The 22,362-nt window shown below is 34.5% G+C and overlaps 2 protein-coding genes across 7 annotated transcripts in view; one reads left to right on the top strand and one right to left on the bottom strand.

The window, feature by feature from the left end:
- Positions 1-589, bottom strand: part of LOC149806099 (transmembrane channel-like protein 5) — a 103,939-nt gene extending 103,350 nt beyond the window's left edge. For all 3 annotated transcript variants that reach the window (XM_089950977.1, XM_089950978.1, XM_089950976.1), the window contains exon 1: positions 478-589. The gene's annotated coding sequence lies outside the window, so the exon portion shown is untranslated. The remainder of the gene's footprint in view (positions 1-477) is intronic.
- On the top strand, positions 578-21,585 carry LOC149806098 (protein chibby homolog 1-like). Of its 4 annotated transcripts, none has more exons than XM_089950981.1 (5): positions 625-711; positions 9,687-9,732; positions 12,199-12,390; positions 13,067-13,182; positions 18,764-21,585. In XM_089950981.1, exons 3-5 carry the CDS (start codon positions 12,204-12,206, stop codon positions 18,836-18,838), a joined length of 378 nt encoding a protein of 125 aa, XP_089807107.1. In that variant the 5' UTR covers positions 625-711; positions 9,687-9,732; positions 12,199-12,203; the 3' UTR covers positions 18,839-21,585. The 4 variants fall into 4 exon arrangements, with proteins under 4 accessions (XP_089807106.1, XP_089807107.1, XP_089807108.1 ...); XM_089950982.1 differs by lacking the exon at positions 625-711 and adding an exon at positions 6,443-7,790; XM_089950980.1 differs by lacking the exon at positions 9,687-9,732 and having other exon boundaries at positions 578-711.
- Positions 21,586-22,362: the final 777 nt, after the last annotated feature.

Raw genomic sequence — 22,362 nt, 5'->3', positions numbered from 1 at the left:
TGATTTCTATTCAAATGAAAAATGAGTTTCAACTGTAAGACATAATAATGAAATGTCTTGGGGGGAGGTCATAGAGTCTTGAGGTTGTATTGGGCGTTTATTCGCTCCAGTCGTTTCCGTTTTATAACCATTATAATTATATACTTTTACCAAAAAAATAACTATATTTCTATAACTTAGGTATTAAACAAAATTATATTCTCAAAGATATTCCCAAACCCCATCCATAAAACGAAATGGTCGGTCCCTAAATAAGAACGCATTTTAGGTGTGTTCACGTTCCTGAAGGTGTAAATTACACAGGTATGCTCTATTCAATTACAGTCACGATTATCATTGTTATGTTTTGGGGCGGGGTACTGTGCAGTATGAATATGTGGACTTCACAATGACAATCTTTACTGGAGAGCCAAAGTAAATTTCATATTAAGAAGATAAATTTATAAAGATAATATATCAAGATATCGGTATGCTTACTTTTCCTGTTGTCATCAACCGTTCTTATCTGGGACTAGCTTCATACTTCCGCGATGTTTGTATATACAGCAGAAACAAAAACGTCGAATGAGATCAACCTGTTTGAATGCTTGGACAAAATGCGTCCATTTAACTTAGATCGACATTCATGCCTCTCCGCATTTCCTGGAGCAAGTTAGGACGAGGTCGATAAGAACTAACCTTTACAAACCGAAAATCTTCAAAGCAGCTTTGGTACATAATCTTTGTCTGTCTTCAGTTTCTGTTCTTTTCTTTTTCTGATGCATACAGACTCATCTAGAATATACTGAAATATGCTTACGTGAACAATTTTAGACGCAGTTGTCACTGTACTGCAACTTTTTCTTGGCGGTTTATGCATCGGATCGTATCGTTGGTTACATTTCATATGTCAGTCAAACATGTACTATTATATGCCCTGTAGGGCTTTACAGAGGAAATACAAATCTACGTTTTGCCTGTCGTACAAATTTCAACAGGATTGCTTACAAGTTACCTATCAATCATGTACTATATATAAATAAAATTACAGCGGAGGGACATTTCTCTCTCTTCTTGGTTGATTGAAATCAGTAGGCATAGTACATCATTTTCAGTTGACCATGATGTATTCTGTTCAGCTCGCTGCACTTGCATATTAAGCGGTTACGTTTATGGCCATATAGAACAATAACATAGGGGGAAATGGTCTCACATTCCTTAACGGTATGATGGAAAGTCAAACCACAGGGGCTAGTATCGTTGCTTACAATTGACCTGTCATGCATATACTATATAATAACTACAAGGGAGGACACTTGTCTACTTGCTTGCGTGACCTATTTAAGAGTAAACGGTGATATTTCAAGTTACGCTTTGCATAGCTTAATAAATTTGGTACCAATATTTAGCTCAGGCATTCGACTATGCATCCCTGTCAAAAGTTTGACTTAATATCATACCTTTATTGAATGACAATTCATTTTCCCATGCTACTGCTCAACATGGCCATGATTGCGCCTGCTTAATATGCAAGTGAGATCCCACCGAATGGAACATTGTCCTCTCATTGCTTAAAAGAAAATGATGTCCTGTATTTATTTAGGACTTATTTTCAGCTGGCCAGTGAGAAGGTAGTATTCCATTCAGCGTGTTATTTTGTGTTTAATGATGGAAGTATATCTTTATTGCTATATAAATGTATTCAATATTTTAGCAACAACTTCTAATAAAGAATAGACTGTGTACAGTGATTGTGGTTAGTTTTCTTAAAATTGTTCTGGAACTGAACCTTGGAAACTGGTCCTTTTGTACAAACCTGTTATGAGAGACCATCTGTCTTCAGAGACCTTTTTTGTTGGCAGAATGGGTGGTCTCTCATAACAGGTTTTACTGCATTTAATAAAATTATTTTGACTGACATTATTATGTAGATGATTAAGTAAGATTACTTACTGCAAAATCAAAAAAGTTTGCATAATCATTAATGACTCAATGATTAGTCAGTAAATACCATGTTTATGATAATCTTTATTATTCAATAACAACAAATGTTCTGAAGTCATACAATATCATAGGTCAGCAGGGATGGTCCTGGCTTTCAAAAAGCTGTCGCCAAAATAATCGCCAACCTCAATATTTTGTCGCCAATTTTCAAAAAGTGTCGCCAAAAAAAGTAGTGTACATTTTTCCAAGTGTTAATTTAGTCTATTAATGTAACAGGCAATGAAAATTACAAAAGATGGATTAGTTAATACTTTCATTACAACAAGCATTAACAAAATGTTACAAAGTGTTACATGAAGATCCATCGCGATTTTAGGGCTGCCCACTTGTTGAATGCAGTTTCAAAGTCTAATTTTTCACATCTGTACATGCTGATTCTCATTAAATTCTCGAGAGATGAGATGCAGAGCTTATTTCTGATGTCAGTTTTTATGAGGTTCATCTTACTGAATCCACGTTCACAGTCCACAGTGCAGACAGGTGACACCAGTAGTCTCTCAGCAGCCCCCACCCCCCATGGCTAGCTTCACAAAGCTTGTAGCGAATTGCTTCCTAAATCCCAAGAATGATCACTGAATGCTGTATAAATTTTCTCGACAAGAAAAATAGGATCTCCATTCCCACGAATGAAACTTACACGAGTCAACACTTGGCAATATTGGACCGTATATATAAGCGTAAATTCACACCCAATTTAGGGATTCTTTCACTCCTGTATTTTGAGAAATAAATAATTATTATTAATTATGCAAAACTGTTTTTTTTTTTTTTTTTTTTTGCTATTTCTTGTTGCGGAGTTTAAGTCTCTGCAGCCGTAACACGGGACTGATGGCAAAAAAAAAAGATCAATGAGTAAAATGCTGCACTGGCGACAGATGTAATTGTGATTGAGATTTTTTCCATTTGCTTTGTATTTATACACAGTAGTCGGTACTTCAAAGGTTATCAGTTTTCTATGAAGGTTCAGCGAAACTATTGTATTGGTATACGTATAAAAAAAAAAAACAGAAGGATTAGCCATACAATTAATTGTATCTGCTCTATTCGCGTCTTCAGAAGTCGGTCAGTTGTAGGTATAGTGCGGTAGCATGATTGACTGTATCGCAGCATACAGTACTCAGCCCAGATGTCAGCATAAGCAGATTATGATGTAACAATGCACTGTAAAGATAGGGTTGTCAATAAGAACAAAGGACCGTTTGTGTAACTGATTGATTCCAATGCATTGCTTAGTCAAGTTTATGGCTTCCTTTCGTTCTGGCTTTAAATTTATTCAGTCCAAATCCATGATTGTATGTACAAATTAAATAACCAAAAAGTATGTCGCCAAAAAAATCGCCAGATGGGATATTTTTGTCGCCAATAAGGAAAAAAAATCGCAATTTGCGACATTGGCGAAGCCCAGGACGATCCCTGGGTCAGGATCATATACCTCTCCCCTATATCTTTTTTTTCTCTTTCTTAACATGTTGTTCTAATGATTTCTCATATAAATTTGGACTGAAAAATCTCTTTGCTGTGGATTTACTCTGCAATGTGCTGATTATATTTTTGGGCAAAAATGTCCAGATACCACAGTCCTCAGGCTCCCAAGTCTGTGCCACCATGCCTTGTTAACCATACATAACTACCAGATATATAACATGGTGTATGCTCATGGTACTGTTTGATTTCCATGGGCAATCTGTTATGTTATTGTAGGGTTTCATGCCATTTTTCAGCACAAGATAGGTTATACATGGTGGCCAATATAAATGATGGAGGAAGAACCCGGAAAGAACCACCGACCCACAAGAAGCTACTATAAAGCTTTCTCACATAACCACATTAGCTGAATCTGAGACTCAAACCCACTCAGAGATGAGATAGCAGTGATCCATAACGGTGCGTGCTTTAGACCACTTGGGGCCCCTGAGCAATCTGTACATTTGTTAACTTATTGCAGCCTAAATATTACATGTTTCATATTTCTCATGTCCTCATTATCCCAGGAATTTTGTATCGGGAGGGACTCAGTAGTTCATATCTAAAAATAACATAGTCTTACCACCGGCCTATTAAGTTCTATCACTGTAGTAAGAACATGGCAAAATATCAGTGAGGGGGAGGGGGAATCCTATAATAGCACATGCTGCAGGATAGACCTTTATTTGTTTTGATGTATTGTCAACTCAAGTCACATGTAAAACAAAGGAATATAAATCTGATTGCAAATATCATTTCATGGATATTTACTGCAGTGAATATGATGTGACCTTGCCCTTAGAAACACAGCCTTGACTTTGAAAATGGAGTAACACTTCATGATTAGCATTAAATCTTATGATTTGTATCTTGGATGGCATTGGAAAAAAAATAAAAAATTGTTATATTGCACACCTACCCACCAAGGGCCTGAATTGTCAACTATGTATGTATGTATTTCCTCACCCCAAGACATTCAGCCATTTTCTTGCTACAGTGATAGAATTTCAAGGTCTATAACTGCTTTGTTTCCAAGAAGTTGGTTCACACAACTCATATATGAAAACACTCTTTAATGCATTAACAAAAAATGAAATTGGGTGATATTCAGACATTTCCAAGTGTGAATAAACATTGCAAACAAAATATTTTCTCAAAGGTATTTTGCCTCTGTGGTAAATTGCAGTTTGCATAATTTTGATTTACTCCTAAAATGTAAGCATAATTCAGAAAAATTATTTTAAAAAATTACTTGTTATAATGTTATTTTTAAATTTATAAGCATTATTGTCCCAGAAAACAACACTAAATTCAAAATAGCAAAATTGCTTCAGAACACTTGCCAAAAACTACAAAATAGGGTCCTGTGTTTGAATCATTTTATGTGGAACTATGGTATTTGCTTATTCATTTGTTAATACCACACCTACTGATTTTAAAAACAAACATCACCCAGGATATAAAAATGCACAAAGCTTAGTCATTTCATTCATCAATTTATAATTTCTAACCTGATTGTTGGCAGGTGTCCCTAACACAGTCAATTTGTAGGCATTTGAAACTAAATGGGATTTTCTTTAGTAACACCATCACCATATTTGCATGGATTACTCTTTCTTTTCAGGCAATAGATGGAATCTTCAGTAAGCTCTAAATAATTTTTCAAATTTTGTTACATCTCTTTAAACACGTATGTTCAACATTTCTTCCATTTGACATGTTTAGTTATGCTTAGGGGCTCAGCCAATGTGGATATGTGAGAAAGCTGCCAGTGGGTCTTTCTAATTTGTTGTTTTTCAGGTTTTTCCTCCACCAGCTACCTTATGTAGCCTATCTTGTGCTGAGAAATGGTGTTAAACCCCCAGAACAACAACAATCAGTTAATTTTAGAAATTTTAAAACTTAGCAAATGTTGGATATAGACAGCTCAGTTTTTACTGAATTGGACTACTCTGGAAACTAGAAAAGGACTGATCAGTCTTTTGGTCATCTACATTGACAGTTCCATAATCAGCCATGTTGGCAAAGTGTCTTACTTCTGATTTCAGTGAAAGGAATAACCTATCTAATTCAGAACTCAATTGCAACAAGGCATATCAGTTTTAAAAAAATTAAGTTTTTTGGAAAAACGTTGGAAATGTTGCCCTTTCTAACAACTGATATGTTGAGCATCTATTTTGCAGTTTACAAGGATCAAATGCATTTTGCACATATTGTCTGTCCTTTACTCACCTCAGAATGCACACTGAAATTGCGGCCAGGTACACATTAGTTAGGGTTTTCACTTTGCAGGCATGTAAGTACCCATAATTCAATGCAAGAAGTTATCATGTGATTTCAAACTAACATAGACATATGTTGAAACCGTCCAGTGCTGTTTTATAAAAGTTGTTTATAATTACTTCCTCATTGCTTGAGCATAGCTGCTATAACCACTTCTTGCAAAAAAAGATGTCCATATAGTAGCAACTGCAAAGGTCATTTGCAGCCATTGTTTGTCTTCCCCAAGCTCTTTGTGCTGGATCCATGCACATCCGGGATCCTTCTAAGTTAGTATTGAACCCTAAGGTTCTTTATATCCTTCTTATGAACCCTAAAGGATGATAACTTTCTTGTAATCATGTATCTTAAAAGGACATAATAAATTCATTATTATGTCAGCATTCAATATGGTATGTGCACATTGAAAGGCAATGTTTTATTCAGTCAGGCAATAAGTTGTATTTTTTATTCGTAAGTGAATGGCCTCTGACAGCTTGAAGTTTCCATAATAGATACAGGTTGTGAAAATGATATCTTTTGCTAATTAAAAACAAATTTCAGAAATATTTGTTAATTTCCATTATGTTTTTAATTAAAACAATGATGAAACCACCCTATGTATAAACATTTTGTTTCAAATTTATTTGTTTTCAGATTGTATATTCATATTATGACCATTTTCCTAATGCTTCACTTTAATCACTTAATAAGTCTGTGTACTGCAGTTGCCATTACAGCAGTCAAATGTTTTATAATTAATGACATCATTCTATTATTAAATAATGGAAGCCATAAAAAGAAATATCTAAACATGAATAAATTGCAGCATAGTTCTAAATAAAAAAAATGAACTTTCTTATACAAAATTTATTGAAATAATTGTATATTTCCATTGTGCTTTTACAGTTACAGTCTACAAAGTAAGATAGTGTCACGGTTCAATTGGTTTCCTATTCCTTTTTTGATGTATATGCTTGTTTTGGGGTTTTTTAATGCCAAATTACAGCTTATGATAAGCTAGCTGTACATACCCATATATGGTGGCCAGTATAACTGGTGGAGGAAGAACATGGGGGGTGGAAAACCCCAGTATGGATCACTGACCCACAGAAAGATGCTGGCAAGCTTTCTCACATACACATATTGGCAGAGCCATATACTTGAACCCACTCAAACAGAGGTGAGATTGTGGTGATCGGTAAAGTCTGGTGCTTTAGACCACTCGGCCACAAAAGGCCCCCTTCATGGCATATAAATGGGAGGAGCATTATGTTATCATCAAGTTATAGTTTTGGAGATCTTTAAATACTTGAGATAAAATCATTTTCAGCATATGTGGTATCATGTTATTGTTTCATATACTTTCTTGTGTAATTATCTTTACCATTAGCAGATGTTATGATGAGTTTAGTACTGCAAAATGCACAGCAGCCTATGAATTTCTTTGTTATTAGATTGTTCTGACTCTTGTTACAGTAATGCAATAAATAAAATACTTTCTTGCATAAAAGTAAAATACTCTGACATTTCACTGTTGGTCATCCATACTATTTAAGCCTAGACTTTCAATTTTCAAAAACTGACAGCGATAAAAAGAAAAGATAAAGTTGGAGAGAAATACTGATAACTCATCCTCCTGAGAGTGACAATTCCTTAGCCTCGCAACTATTTTTGGGAAGAAAAAGAATGGCAAACAAAACGTTTGAATTTCTTTACCATTTGTTTCTGCATCACTCATGCTGGGCTAGTAGGTCTAAAATGGAATCGTTTGCTCTGCGATCATGGTATTCGGGTAGTATTAAGTATATGGTAAATGGAAAGAAACCTGAGCATAATGAATAATGATTAAGTCAGTAAGATATATTTTAACTTGATGTGTGTTTTTAAAATGTATATACATGTACCTATATTGGACACACTTGACCCATCCATACCTCCTGAAGGGTGAACCTTGACAGGAGTGTACCCTGCCAGTGTCTGTTCACGGTGGAGTATGTCAGTTTCCACCTTATGAAACAGAGGTAGTTTTACCAGAACTGCTTGAGGAAAGGAAACTATCACTCAAAGAAAATCTTGGACATGTAAGAGTCTGAAGTTTATACAAAAAATCCTTATAATGTTTTAAGGATTTTAAATACTGGTATGTTGTCTTGATCATTTAATAATTATATTGTTGAGAATTTTAACATCTATACATACTATATTTTTTCTTGTTCAGCTGAGTTCAGCATTTTTTAAAAGTGTTTATCTTCCAAAAAAATTTAAGTTTTTGAACTTAATCTTTTGTTAGCACAACAGTCTCCTTTGTGCAGAAGTGCCATAAAACACTACTACATACATATATACATTTCTATGTCTACATAATTAGAAACTTCAGGTTATTTTCATTAAAATGCCTCAGATTTTGCTTGCCAGCGTCAAAATGTTCTAAAAGTCCAAGTGCATTAAGTTCTAAAATGTGTTTAAAAAAATTGATGACCAGATTTTCAAATCAGTTTTCTGCTAATGAACTTGATAGAATTTGTTAACTTTCATGGCTCAAAGTCATGGGTGCCAGCACGTAGGGGCAAGGGAAGTGGCACTAGTCCCCACACACCTTCCCGATTTCGCCTCTAAACATGTTTTGGCCTACATCTGTAAAACTTAATAGCTGACAACTACATGTTTGCCCTACCCCACCCCCAATAATACTGCGGGTGCCCTTGCTCAGACTTCAGTAGTTTTTGTGTTATCATGCTATTGCAACTTTTGGAAGGCTGTACAGAATTAAGGACAACAGCAGAACAATATGCCCCCTTCTGCTAGGACATTGGTGAAGTTATAGAATTGCTTGTACTGCACAGAACAGTAAAGGACTCCATGATGCTTCCCATCACACTTGCTCTGCACTGAAACTCCACAGTGTGTGTGGGATGGGGGTAAAACTTAGTAAATCACCAAAACTCAGCAAAACAAGTTGTGCACCCACCAATGCAGGGTGGGCTGGTAGACATTGAATAACCAACGCATGAACAACACCCATGGAAAGACTTAGATGTCAGAGTGATTTATATTTCGGTACCAAATGAAAAAAATGTCATGTTTATGTCAATTATATATTTGGACAACACAAATTGTATTCAAAAGTCTTCATCATTTAGTACATGTGTTCATTTGAAAGTTTGGTCTGCTTTCTGTGCACAACTTTTTAGGCAGTTATTTCCAATGTAAAAATAAAATTCCAGTCAATGCCTAATTCATTTTAAACAATGTATCATAACAATGTTACAGCATGATCAGTGGAGAGCATATCACTTATATTCTTGCAGTTTGCAGTTTTTTAATCTAAATGTTGAGATGTGAGCGTTAATCAAGGAAAAGTGGGATCAAGGCAAGAAATGCAATATTTATACAGTGGTCCCCCTCTTGATCCCCCCTGACCAGCGGCCACTCGCTTCTCATGGCCAGAATCAATTGTTGTGTGCATCTTAGAGAACTTATTTAGAAGGCGCATTGCGATTTATCCCCACCCCACTCCTAGAGTTTCAACTGTAAGAAAATTGGAGACCTGATTACACTGAGCTCCAGATTTGTCCATAACCTCATTTGGTTCAGGAATCAGAACATGTTTCTGGCAGGGGAGGAGAGCTATTCATCCCTCAGAACCTCACTACTTCCTGTATACCAGCACCTCAGTTTGAAGGGGGGTGGGCTTATCTAGGAGGCAGACGAGACAGTCCTTTGGGATTGTGATCTGGGTAAAAGTATGTGCTACATATTTTAAAAACTAGAAATGCAGACTGTTCAATACCTGTTGGGGGGTGTCAGCGGTAGGTGATTCACAGTGATAAATGTTTCTTTCTTGAGAATCAAAGCCCATTATATTCAGATTATTGCTTCATCTGGAGCCTTTTTTAATTATTCCTGTCTGGATAATATCATAAAAGCTGCTCGGAGATTCCACATTTACCTTCTTCTACTTTTTTCCATGACACAAGAGAGATAGGTCCAGTTGCATGAACTCGTCAAATTGTTAGCAAGCAGGTAAGTAAAGCACAATTAATACACACACACACACATGCATTCCCTTGTACTGTAACAATCTGGGCCAAGGAGTTGGAATAAATTGACAAACAACACATTCAGTCAGTAAAAATTGTATTGAAAGAAAGTATTCAGGAATAAATCATCTTATAATAACCTATTTATTTTATACATTTTAGTTTGTGCCAAAAATGAATATCCCCCAAAGACCCCAGTGAGGTGGGAGACTGTAGCAACGCTTATGACTATTGATTCAGTCAAACTACTTTAAAATAGTTTGTTTACACTGGTTTAAAAAAATAAGATATGCCCAACTTGTTTGCACTCCAAACTTATACCCTATATCAGCTGGGCTATCCCATGAAGCTGAATTAGTTACGATGTATCGGTTTTAAAAATGGCGCCTTTGTAACTCGGCAGATTCATTAAGCAGTAGTCGATGGACATCAGCGCGTTATAAAATGATCCCGTCCCTTTTATCACGTTTTGTGTCCCACCTACTGTTCAATGAAAGATAGTCAACGAACTGATCATCCAATATCAGTTTTGAAGATTCTGGAGAGACCAGGACATTGTGCTAGACTAGACAAGTTTTCTTTAACTTTTAGTTGCAATACGTCCTCTTTATTCCGGACGTGTATTCTTTTTCAGCCCGTAAATCTCAACAGTAGGCCTTTATACATACACAGACAAACCCAATTACCGGTGTGTTCTCTTTATTGAATGTTCAGATATGGTAATCCTTCTTTAATTGTGAGTTCAACGCTTTTATTCGTATGTGAAAATATACAAATAAATTTAACAGAACACAGATGATAGGCCTACATTTAAGTGGCAAATCAAACGATTTTTCAATATGTTAAACTTTGTTTTGGATCAAAGTACTGAAATTCTGTGCAGACAACTATATATGACGACATGCATGACTCGTGTCGCGATGCGGTGAAAAATAATCCTTTCCTAAAGATTTAATGTTAGAGTTATATGCTTGTATATTTTGTCAAATTTTGGTTATAAATTATCAATAAATGGTCAAAAATGAATCAGTTTTTACGACTAAATGATGCATGGCCTATTAACGGTAGAATATGGCTAATATAGTTCCGGGCCTTATCTACATACGCCACCTCGCTTGTAAACATGGAAAACTTTGGAAGAATTTTGTTCAAAACAAAGAAATATTTTAATAAAGGTATATATGAATATAAGATAACAATCCAGTGAGACAGTAGAGAGCAATTCTGCATGCGCATCAACATTATAGCTCAGGAAGGCATGTTCATCATTTTTGTTTTGTGGAGGTTACACAGCCCACCCCATCGTTATGCAAGTATTACCGGACTTCGTTTTTCTCCAGCACCAATAATTCTAAGGACAGATTTCCACTCATATCACGCTCATAATGCAAATTGAACGAAATTTATACATTTTTTAAACGTGAAATACGTATGTGAACATCGTAAATTGACCGTATCCTGTAATACTGATTGTACAAAAAATGTTGCCGTCTAATTCTATTGAAAATCGTCAACGGATTTAAACAACAATACCGAAGCATAATTGGAAATGTTACTTGCCATTTACCCAAATACTACTGTACAGTTTGTATGGGGCAGACTCCACCACTGAATTTGCGGTGTACAGATTGTATGGGGCAGACTCCACCACTGAATTTGCGGTGTACAGATTGTATGGGGCAGACTCCACCACTGAATTTGCGGTGTACAGATATTCTTAATCATAACATGTCCGAAAATTACCATGATTATTGTGGTAAGGTTAAACACAGAATATTTACTTCAGCGGAATAAAGGGTCCAAAAAATATCTTTTTTTCACCGCTGCACTTTTTGAAACTAGTAGAAACTCCCATCCAAGAGAGGTTTTCCTCTGAAAAGGTCATTTTTAAAAAAAAAAAATTTTGCAACACCAGTTGACAGATGATGAAAAGGTTTAAGGATCCAGGGCACCAATCTGATTTACAATGAAGGAATATTATGAGGTTCATTTTGTTTGTTTTTGTTGGGGTTTTTTTGGTGCTAAAAATACCCTTGTGACAGGTTGGATGGGGTAGAGTTTTCAAATGGTTTGTGCCAAATTTGGAATACAGCCTTTGTCCAAAACAAGTTTAATGATCTGTTGGTGATGTCAATGTAAAAATTGCATGAGGAAATTGCCCTACCTATCAGTTAAGATGGCAATATTTGCTAAACAAAATCTGTATCTTTTGAAGATAATTTAATACATACAATTTGAAGAAAATCTTGGAAGTTATTGTTGAGAGCTCCAACATTGCGAATCTGTAATGCAGATCAATTTAAATAATAATTTATTGATTTTTTTTTAGTTTAAAGATTTGCAGATCATAACATTTTTTTAAAAATTGTAATATATTACTAAAATAAAAAAAATTGAGATATTTATCCCATTTTCAGTAAAATATAGAAAAATATTAATTTTTTTATAGAGAAGATGCCACTCTTTCCATTAGGAAACAAGTTTTCCCCAAAGAAGACACCACCTAGAAGAGCCCAGTCTTTATCCAATCTTCACCTTGATGCCACTCAGGCCAAACAGGAGTTTGGACTGGATACAGGGCCTGTCAAGGTCAGGCTTGGTGGCCAGGAAGTTATTTTTCAGGATGGCATGTGGGTTCAAGGTCAGTGGTTTCTTTTTCTGCTTTAATATATCTTTTAGGGATAGAGTTAGAAACAAACATAACACACATCCTCCCTTCGGCAACGTCATGGTCTTTTGAAAGTGAAAACAACTTTATCAGATGGAAGCAGGTAGGAGGTAGCTTGATGAAATTTTTTGCTAATGTTAAAGTGTATAAAAAATGAAAATTTACAGCAGAAAAGTTTGTGTAAAAATGAATCAAACAAGAATAACTCATAACTGCTAATGATGTACCTGTGGATTAATTACTTTTTGTGAAATATAATTTTTCTTGAATTGTGTGGTTACTGCAAACTACAGCCGGGCATCACAAAAAATATTGTACCTCTGTATTTCTGAACCTGCTGGGATACATGTCACACTTTATCACAGTTATATTAAGGACTAAGAATTCAGTGTTTTGGGGCCTGACTTTTTTAGGGTAATTTCCATGTGTGAGTAGCTGGAAGAAAATATCTTGCTCTGATTTATAGGAAAATAAATCTATAGAGGTGGTGAGGAATTTTTTGTTTTGTTTTTAAAAAATCTGAGTTTTTCCTCCTACATTTTGTGAATTTGAGTTTTTCTTGCCCTGCAAAATTGTAAAATTTTCCTGAGGTACTTGACAGTTGATAGAAATAATCCTGGTAATGCAAGTACTTAAATATCTCTTTCAGATGCTGGTCCTGGAGCCTCTAGTCACAAAGAGGTGATGAAGTTGAGGAGAGATAACCAGCTTCTACAGGAAGAGAATAACCTTCTCAAACTAAAGCTGGACATGTTGTTAGATATGGTGAGAAAAATAGCCATGAAAACAATTTAACAAAGCATGTAACAAACTTTAACTATCCAGTAAAATGGTTTAAAAAAATAATAATTTCATTAAAACTGGAAACTTATGTAGAATCAGTAATTATTTGAAGATAGTTTGTAGTTTGCTGTATGTTAAAATTTGCTGTATTGACTATAAAACAAATACTTTCTTTGTAATTCATTTGTCTCTTACTCCATGGAATAGTACACTTTTATGCTTACAAAATGACATATCATTATGTTGGCACATTGCTGCATCAGAACAGATTTGCAAAAGATTACTAAGGAAGTCGTGAGCTTTACGTCTGTCAGTTGGGGTGAAAAAGGAACATTTACTCACGCTTCAGTGGTACTTACCTTTTTAACGAATTGCACTGGTACAGGAGTTGGACTAATGTGTTCATCCATATGGTTTAATAAGATTTTGCTTCCTAGCAAGTTTGCAAAGTTTGTGTCATGATTTCAGAACATCATATTGGACAAAGTATGATTTATTGATATTTATTAAGAAGGGACTTGTCCGTTGTTCATGAAATGCAAGATAGTTACCTTTATTTCGACTTATGTTAGCTTTAATCAAGATTTATGCTGTACTTCTGCACTGTAATAGAAATGAAGATGTAAATGAAGGTTATAATTGATTAGTTCAGGTAACAAACATTAGGTTGCGGTACACCAAGAAAACAGGCATTGTACTCAAGGGAGGTGTCTTCTAAGATCTGCACCATCATATCAGTTGGAGAATCGTTATTCCCAATCGTGTGGTTTTACTTACAACCAAATTGATGCAATATGAATGCATTGATAGTACAAGTTCTTTCACTGTATATTTTCTTGCAGCAAATAAATTCCTCAAATATATCGACCATCTGTACCCTAAGTGTTTGGACACCCTTAATTTTCCTCTGATCAGTTTTTAAATACACCAAATGATATGATTCATAAGTTTATTTGTAATCTAATTTTCAGACCAAAGGGATTCTTAGTATGTATGACCAAAGGGATTTTTAGAGTGGGAAAAAGTAAAAAATATAGCATTATCAGGTTTCTCACTAGTAATATGTTGGGTGTGTTGATATGGGAAATTCAGAGATGTGAGAGAAACAATGATAAACATGGGTAACTATGTCAGTATCAGAAACTAGTTGGGTGTGAGAACATATCACGTTTTTGGGTTTCAGGAAGGCTTTGATAAATCTGGGTAAACATGTCAGGATCATAACATATCTGGATAACTGGGTCATATTCCTGCTGTTTCAGCACCATTTAGTTATGGTATGAATGGGGGGAAGAGCTGTCTTTCATCTAGTAATGGTTAGCCAATCATGTTCAGAATGTGGGGGAATGGGTGTGGGGTTACGATATGTGTATATAGATAGATACAAAATATAGTATATGGTAGAAAGAAGAAGACAGAAGGACACAAAGCAGAAAAATGGCAGAGAAAGAAAAAGGAACAGCAGAGATAAGATGTAGTTGAAAATAAGAATCAGACAGAGGTATACCAGATGGGGAGTTAAGAGAAAGGATACCTAATAGACATAATGGAGTGATAGATAGATATTCTGAGTGGACATCTGTTGTATCATTTCCATCTTGTAGTTAATGTCAAGATCAGTCTTGCTTTTTCACACAGATGTGATAATATGAATATATATTATTTAAAGAAACGTTTGACATATAAAGAAATAAATATTTGTATTTGAACTTGGTTACATTTTAATTGTAATATTTATACATGTCTGGGATTGGCTGACTTTCAGGTCCTATGTTAGCCTTGAACAGTTTGTCAGATTGCTGACTCTAAACAATCAGTTTGTCAAACCAATATTTATTTACATAATGTATAAATGCATCTGACTTTTCTTTAACATATGTTTAAATTCTGTCAGATAGAATATTGATTAAATAGAATTCTCCCTGATTTATATCTAGTTTGAAAGCAATATAAAGTCTGTAGTTTTGTTTTCTTATTTTTGGGGGGAATATTCATCTCAAGTTCTTAATTATTTTTGTTATCAAACCTATCACTATCTATATATATGTACACATTTTAACAAACTAACTAGTCTGTCTATTATTAATGGTAACAACCAAATTATCTTTGTCCAGAAGAATTTTTTTCAAGCCAGATTGTTTCATCAGAATTATTTCTTTGTACAAAAATTCAAAATGCCCATTACTTAGCATGAATGGCTTGATTTTATTTTCAGGTGGTTCCTTGAACTTTGAAATACTTAATTTTATACAATCCATTAAGTTTAGCAACATAATGTTTTCAAAAGTTTTCTCATCTAAGTGGAGAAACATTTGATGATTTTTTTCCTAATACATCCTTGACTTTAAATTTACCTTCAACATAAACAACTATTTTGAGTCTCTTGATAGCATGAGTTGAAGATGTAAAGTTTCCAAAATCTGACAGCTATGTCTCGAATATAAGCACAGTTTATCTTGAATAAGGTTAGATTTAAGATGGGTTCTAGTACTCTTACTATCTATAAAGTGGTTTGAGAGTTGAACATAAAAACCTAAATTGGATATAACTAACAAATGATTAATTAGTCTTACATTATTCAGAAAATTATTGAATGTTATGAGTTTTAAAAGATTACCCAGTTGGTTTGTCATTATGACCACAAGTTCATTTTCAAGACTTTACATCTGCATAAATTTATACCACCGTTATTAGCAAAACACCATTTTCTCCCTCTGGTATTTAAATCCCATGAGATAGTAATATCTGAGGATTTGGTACCCCTGAATTATACCTGGGTATAGGATTCGTTAATTTCTTACAGAGATTGGAAGGGTTGTAGCCAATTAGTTTCTTACACCAAGTTGATGTCATTTGGGTGCTTGAGTTGCACACTTGCATCTTATATCTAAGTTTATATCATTTCCCTATTTAGGTAAATTAAATATGATCTAGTCTGTCTATTCATCACTGAGTAGTTTCTTCTTTTTATATTCAAGCAAGAGAGATAGAGAGAACTATACATTAAGATGCTAAACCATTAATAATAGTGTTCACTCGACTGAATACCAACCAATACATTCCAATATCAGCTAGAACTTTGAATTGTAATAATAATACAGGGCATGGCTTTCATTATGAGACATGCTAAATTGTCATTGGTACATAACAGTGCATGTACTGATTGTCCAGTCTGTATAAAGATAGCACACAACAGTGGGCTTCACTCCAAGGCTCTTAGAGACCCAAGCTTTCGATGTCAGATACATGTGAAATTCTCAAAGGATCTACCTTTTCTCAATGTAATGCATCCCTTTACTGAGTCTCATTTTCCTCCATGATGCTGCCCTTTTTATGTGTGTGGTCAGCTATGGCCAGTCTACAAAGTAACTAATGGCTAGACTTGGATAAACAGGCATTTTACTTGTATGACTGATAAACAGTTAATCCATCTCTTATGTCACTTTAAAGAAACCGATATTCAGTCAAGTAATCTCTGCTTTTCCGAGTTTGAGTTGGACAAGATTGTCAATTCCACATGTGCAGTAATAATAATAATAATAACTACTTCACTTGAACATGATTGAGACTAGAGCACTACAGCATTAGTAGATATTTTTTTCAAAAAGTTCAGAAAAGTCCTTTGACTCATAAAAATGAACCAGCAAAACATGTTGAAATATTTTGGGAAACAGACTTACGATGAAAACGACATTAATGCTAACAAAAGGCAAAATATAGATGAAAGTGAGAGTTCAAGTGAAAACAGAAATGAGAATTCATACTTGGAATGTGCATATAGTGCTGACTCCATCTAGACTCTGGTGTAGGATGTTGACCAAAAAAAAGCAGCAAAACTATGAACATGAGAACTGTGAGACTGGGATGTGAAAAGCAGTTTTCAAGATTGATTAAAAGTGGAATCTTGTGTACATTAGAATTAATTTGTGAGTGGTGTGAGATGGCTGAAAAGCCAAATCCTTGCACTCAAAATGGAAATACTAACTTGTGACAGTCATCCATTAGCTTTCGTGAATTTAACCTAGATCTGATTGATGTTGACAGTTTCTGTGCTACACCAAGAAAGACAGTCATATATGCTGTTGAGAAAACTAACGAAATTTGTGTCAGAAAAGAGTACTACAAAGCAGCACAATTCTGTTTAATAAAACTGGTCAAATTAATCATAATAATTCAGAAAAAGTGTCCCGTGCTTTAAGAATTGGATGTACTGAATGCCATACATGCATTTGTTATGTCAAAGGTGGAAGAGGCAAAGAAACTAACTCATTTGAATAACTAATTTGCTTATGGTTGAATGCTTTATGATATAAAACAAAATGGGACAGTTACTGAAAAACAACTTCTCTCCAATGTGATTTTGTGAGGCTAAGAAATTAATCCAGAGATGTATTAAAATAAAGAGCATATACTTTTTCACTTTCCTTTCTGTACAAATATGAATGAGGTACATGTAATTGTAAATTTAAGCCAGGGACTCAAATAAATAGGCTGAGGACTCCTGAGTTTCATGAAGAAAGAGCACAGGACTTGTTATACTGAATCTCTGTTGAGAGTCCTGCACTCAAAACTTTCACAGCGGAAATTTAAATAAAGGAAGCAATATTTCTCTGATATTTTCTGAGTTTTTTTTTTTTGTTTTGTTTTGCATGAGGGTTTAGTAGCCTTTGACAGTCACTTTAAATCCTCCAGCTGAAACAATTTAGTGAGATGATCCTGTGTGTCAGTTCCAATTAAATATCGATATCAGTGAACTTCTGTTTTGATGTTGATATTTTTTAAGTTGGAAACAACAGTATCAACATAAACGATGTGCAATTGATATATAGGCAGCAAAGATTTTGATTGCAAGCACGAGTGTTAATTGGCCAACTCCAGAAACAATACTATCAGTCATTATCACTCCACCCCCATCATGACTGATACCTGTTTATCATGAGACCGGTTTCTTTTCTCATAGAGCAGAGTATGTATAAGCAGGGCTCTCGCACATCTTTAAGTTGGCTACTTGTCCTGCAGGGAAGGTGATTTGATCCTGTTGCTTCTCTGGCATAAATTTTACTCTTCCTAAATGGTACATATCACTGATCCCATTTAAATACCACTTGTTCAGTTGGATGACATGGCACCTTGACACAGTGACTTGCCCTCATCCACCAGTCACAAATACAAACTGAGTGGAATTTTCAGGTCCTGACAAGTGCTCATTTTGTATGAAATTTACAAACTATGACTTTCTGCTTAGCAAACATTGGCAGGTAGGAAAAATTACTCAACAAATTGCATAAACTCATTATGAAATGATTAAAAATAAAAGTGTAAAATTATTTAGCATAATGAAATTTACTGATAGGTTGTATTCTATAAACACCAAGGCATGATTTGTGTAAGATATGAATGACTTAAGATGCCTTCAAAGTTGAGCTTTTTAAGATTGAACTTTGACTGATGCAGTTAAGTGATATTACACCATGTGAATATTGAAAATACGTTTTAAAAACTAATTTTAAACCTGTTACTGGTGGTGTCACTTAAATTGATAATTTATTGTCCTGTATTTCAGCTGGCAGAAACATCAGCAATATCCCACTACCATGAGAATGAACTCAAACAGCTAAAGACTGGCAAGAAGAGATAATCAAGTGATTGATTTAGATGAGTGCTTATTCTCCGACTTTATAATCAGTGGACAGTCTATGGTTATTTATGACGTTGATTTATTTAAAAATGTTTCAGTAAAGACAGGTGAGAAATGCATGCTTTGAGCTTCTGAGAATAAAGCTGATTTGAAAAGAAGCATCTTTATATGCACCAAACATCGATAGAAGTGAAAATAAACAATTTTTGTAATCAAGTAATTCAAGTGCATGGCAGCGTTCACTTACTTTTACTGTCCAAACCATCGTTCAAGTGAAGTATATTAGTCTTTCATGGTGGGAAAATCCGTGTATCTACTTGTACAGTATTTATATATTCCTGTGCCTCGTTTCACTTTCAACCACTTTACAAATGATGAGTCCACAAAGGAAAAAAATTGTGGTCTTGTGTTTTTTCCATTATATTATATAAAGTTTTTTCAAATTTAGTGGAGAGTCTCTATAACTGTCATAACTGGCTGGATGTCTCATTGTTTTATTTTATTATGTGGAAGTTAATCCTTAAGATACACAGGTAGAAGAAATAAAGCATAAATGTTGAGAGGATGAATCATTGCCATGGTCATTTAAATTACAACAGTAAAATAATACTGCATGAATATTTTGTTAAAGAGTTATTGTTTGCAAATTAAATTGGCCAAAAGCTTAAAAAATAAAACTAGCATTGTGCTTAACTCTTATTTTCATGTAGGGGTTCCAGGAAAGATGAGTGGTGTTAGGTGCTCGCCTTTACAGACCACTGACATCTCACCTCTCTCCATGTGGGTACGAGTCTCAGCTCAGCCTGTAGTAAAAGTTGTGAAGGTTAATTAGTCATTCAACACCAATTATTTCAGTGATGAGTGTCATTTTTTAAATTTGATTTTACATACATGTAAAGGGCAATTATTTACTTTATTTGGATCCTCATGTTTCCATGTTGTATTGGAAGATTGTTATTTACATGCTGAGAGAAGTACGTGTGGCAGAATCAAGGTTAAAATACGTGGACAAAATCAACCTTAAGGAGTGATGCAGTACAATCCGGATTGAATGTCGTACACTATAATGTCACTATGAAAACTGTGCTTGCTGATAAACAAATTCATACTATACACTTGTGACAATTATACTTAACATGCTCTTTTCTTGACCCAGTTTGGTACCTGCTACCATTGTAAAAGTCCATAGAGACAAATAATTTTTGTCTGGACGTTTCTTGATGAGGTGCAGAGCATTCAAAAATCAGGATTGAATGGACTTTGGTTAAACAAAATTAGTATTATATTTTAAACAATAAGATAGATATATATATATATATATATATATATATATATATATATATATATAAGATGAGTAAATCTGCATACATGACCTGTATAAGTGGCTATGTGAGAAAGTTTGTCAGTAGCTTACCGTTGGTTCGTGGTCCTGGTTTTTTCCTCCACTAAATATACTGGCCACCATGTGTAGCCTATCATGTGCTGAAATGTATTAAATCCAGATAACCAACCAACCAGTTTCATGTATATACAATTTTTATTGGGTCAGTTATTTTTCCAACTTATGGGCTACAGAGGAATGAAGAAAATTGTTCATGTATGTATTTTCTTGAAGGTAATGATTATTTCATAGGCTAAAGAATGATGTTAAACACAAGGTCTAATTACACTTCTGTATTTTTATAATGCCTAAAAGACAAGTAACTTTGTGAATAAAAACAATTTTGTTAGATTTGCAAAGTTCTTTTTTTTTTTTTTTCATTATTTGTTCCATTCTGCATGAAACTCTTTATTCCAGTTTTTACCCATAGTTTAGCTTGGCAGAAATATGGGTTCAAAATTGTATGAAGCAGAATGAAAATAATTACAAAATGAAATTTTGGACAGAATAGGTAAAATGCCATTACAGGGTTTATCATGATTTGTCAAAACCATATTTATCAGTACTGAATTTTATTTTCCTTTTGCTGCATCTGTCCATATTTAGTAAATGTGAAATAGATCTGTTTAGTCAAAAGTCTGTATTGCTTAAGTACTATCTAAAGGTCACTATTTGAGATTGCAAAAAAAGAAAAACTTGGGGTATAGTGGATGAACTTCTGCATCTCCTTGCTGGTGGACAAAGTTTCTTATACTTTTGGAGCTACTGACTTTGTTGATGGACTGTTTCTAGTGCTTAATATATACCATATATAGTAGCGTACAAGTTGGGTCCAACTGCAAACATAGATCCTGATCTGCTGTCACGTAATTTGCCAGCAAATCTGGGTCTTTGTTAGCCGTCACAACCTGCACAGAGACAGAGCTTCCAGTGCATTGTGTAATGGCAGATCTGGATTTGTACAGTCTAAAGTTGGATCCAACCGTAACAAGAGTTTATATGGTACATTCAGGAAAAAGATCTTAGAATATGCATGTCACACCCTTATATTTATACATAGTAATATATACCTGTCATTCATCTTGGGATCATCAAAGAAAAAAATTATTCTATTCTTGTGAAAGGTTTGGGCAAACATTTTGAGCATAGTAGTTAACTTCATGATTCTAGTAACTAGATTAGTTGATATCATTGTGTCATGTCAGATATCAAAAGAGTGTAATCTTTGCAACTATACTACTTTGTTTATAAATTGTGTAGTTTTTATATTGTGATATTTTACTTTATGTTGTTATTTGATCTTTGTGATATTTTCTTAAGTATATAGAACACTTTATATACAATAAATTATTCTTTGTAAAATCTTGTTGATTTTCAGTCTGCAATTTTGTTTACACCCTGTATTTCTCTTAGCTGCACAGGTATTATTTCCAGTATTAGTGCTGTGTGCAGATTTCAGTTTTCAAGGGGAAAAATTCGTTAAGCTGCATAATTGAATATGGCGCAAGAAAAAATATTTTCATATCCCAGGCTTTATGCCCCTGTGATTAATGTGGCAAAAACATCCCATATGTTCAGCGAACAAAATCTAGCATTATGAGATAGTCTTTATGACCAGAGTTTGAACATTCAGAAACCAAATTTCCTTCCTTTTGTTGTATGGCCAAATGTCCTTGTATTAGGATAGTTCTAAAGATGGAGTCATGGTCGATACTGCTATTGCAACACCACATGGTATCATCTCAGACCAGATGCAGGATAAAACTTCCATTTTTACCAGAGATTATCATACTAAGATCCTTCAAGTACAGTAAAATAAAAAATAAAAATTTCATCATCTTTTTTTGGATTTCCTTTCCATACTGAAAGCCTTAAAATCTTATATTGACCACCTATTAATATCCCACATGCATAGTCACAATGGTATTATTAAGTGTAATGAAAGGTCAAATAAATCCACCAAAGTTGCCCTGCAGTCACCCATCTCTGAATAGAAGATTACATATATTAAAATATATAAATAGGCATGTTCTATATACTTGGCAAAATATGTGGCATGAAAACTCCACATACAAGATTCGGAACATCAAACCCATGTGAAAAACAAATTACAGAGAGGAGGTGATATTGTACTGATTGTGTA

The sequence above is a fragment of the Sinohyriopsis cumingii genome, chromosome 2 (assembly GCF_028554795.1).
Source record: "Sinohyriopsis cumingii isolate HCF-2022 chromosome 2, ASM2855479v2, whole genome shotgun sequence".
NCBI classification, from domain to species: domain Eukaryota; kingdom Metazoa; phylum Mollusca; class Bivalvia; order Unionida; family Unionidae; genus Sinohyriopsis; species Sinohyriopsis cumingii.
This window is presented reverse-complemented; position numbering and strand designations above follow the sequence as displayed.

Bases quoted from the DNA above. Each gene is read 5' to 3' on its own strand.
- LOC149806098 (XM_089950979.1), top strand. From the start codon at position 10,873: ATGGAAAACTTTGGAAGAATTTTGTTCAAAACAAAGAAATATTTTAAT. The intron at 10,925-12,198 runs GTATATATGAAT...ATTTTTTTATAG, and splicing joins AAAGAAATATTTTAATAAAG to AGAAGATGCCACTCTTTCCA. The intron at 13,183-18,763 runs GTGAGAAAAATA...CCTGTATTTCAG, and splicing joins TGGACATGTTGTTAGATATG to CTGGCAGAAACATCAGCAAT.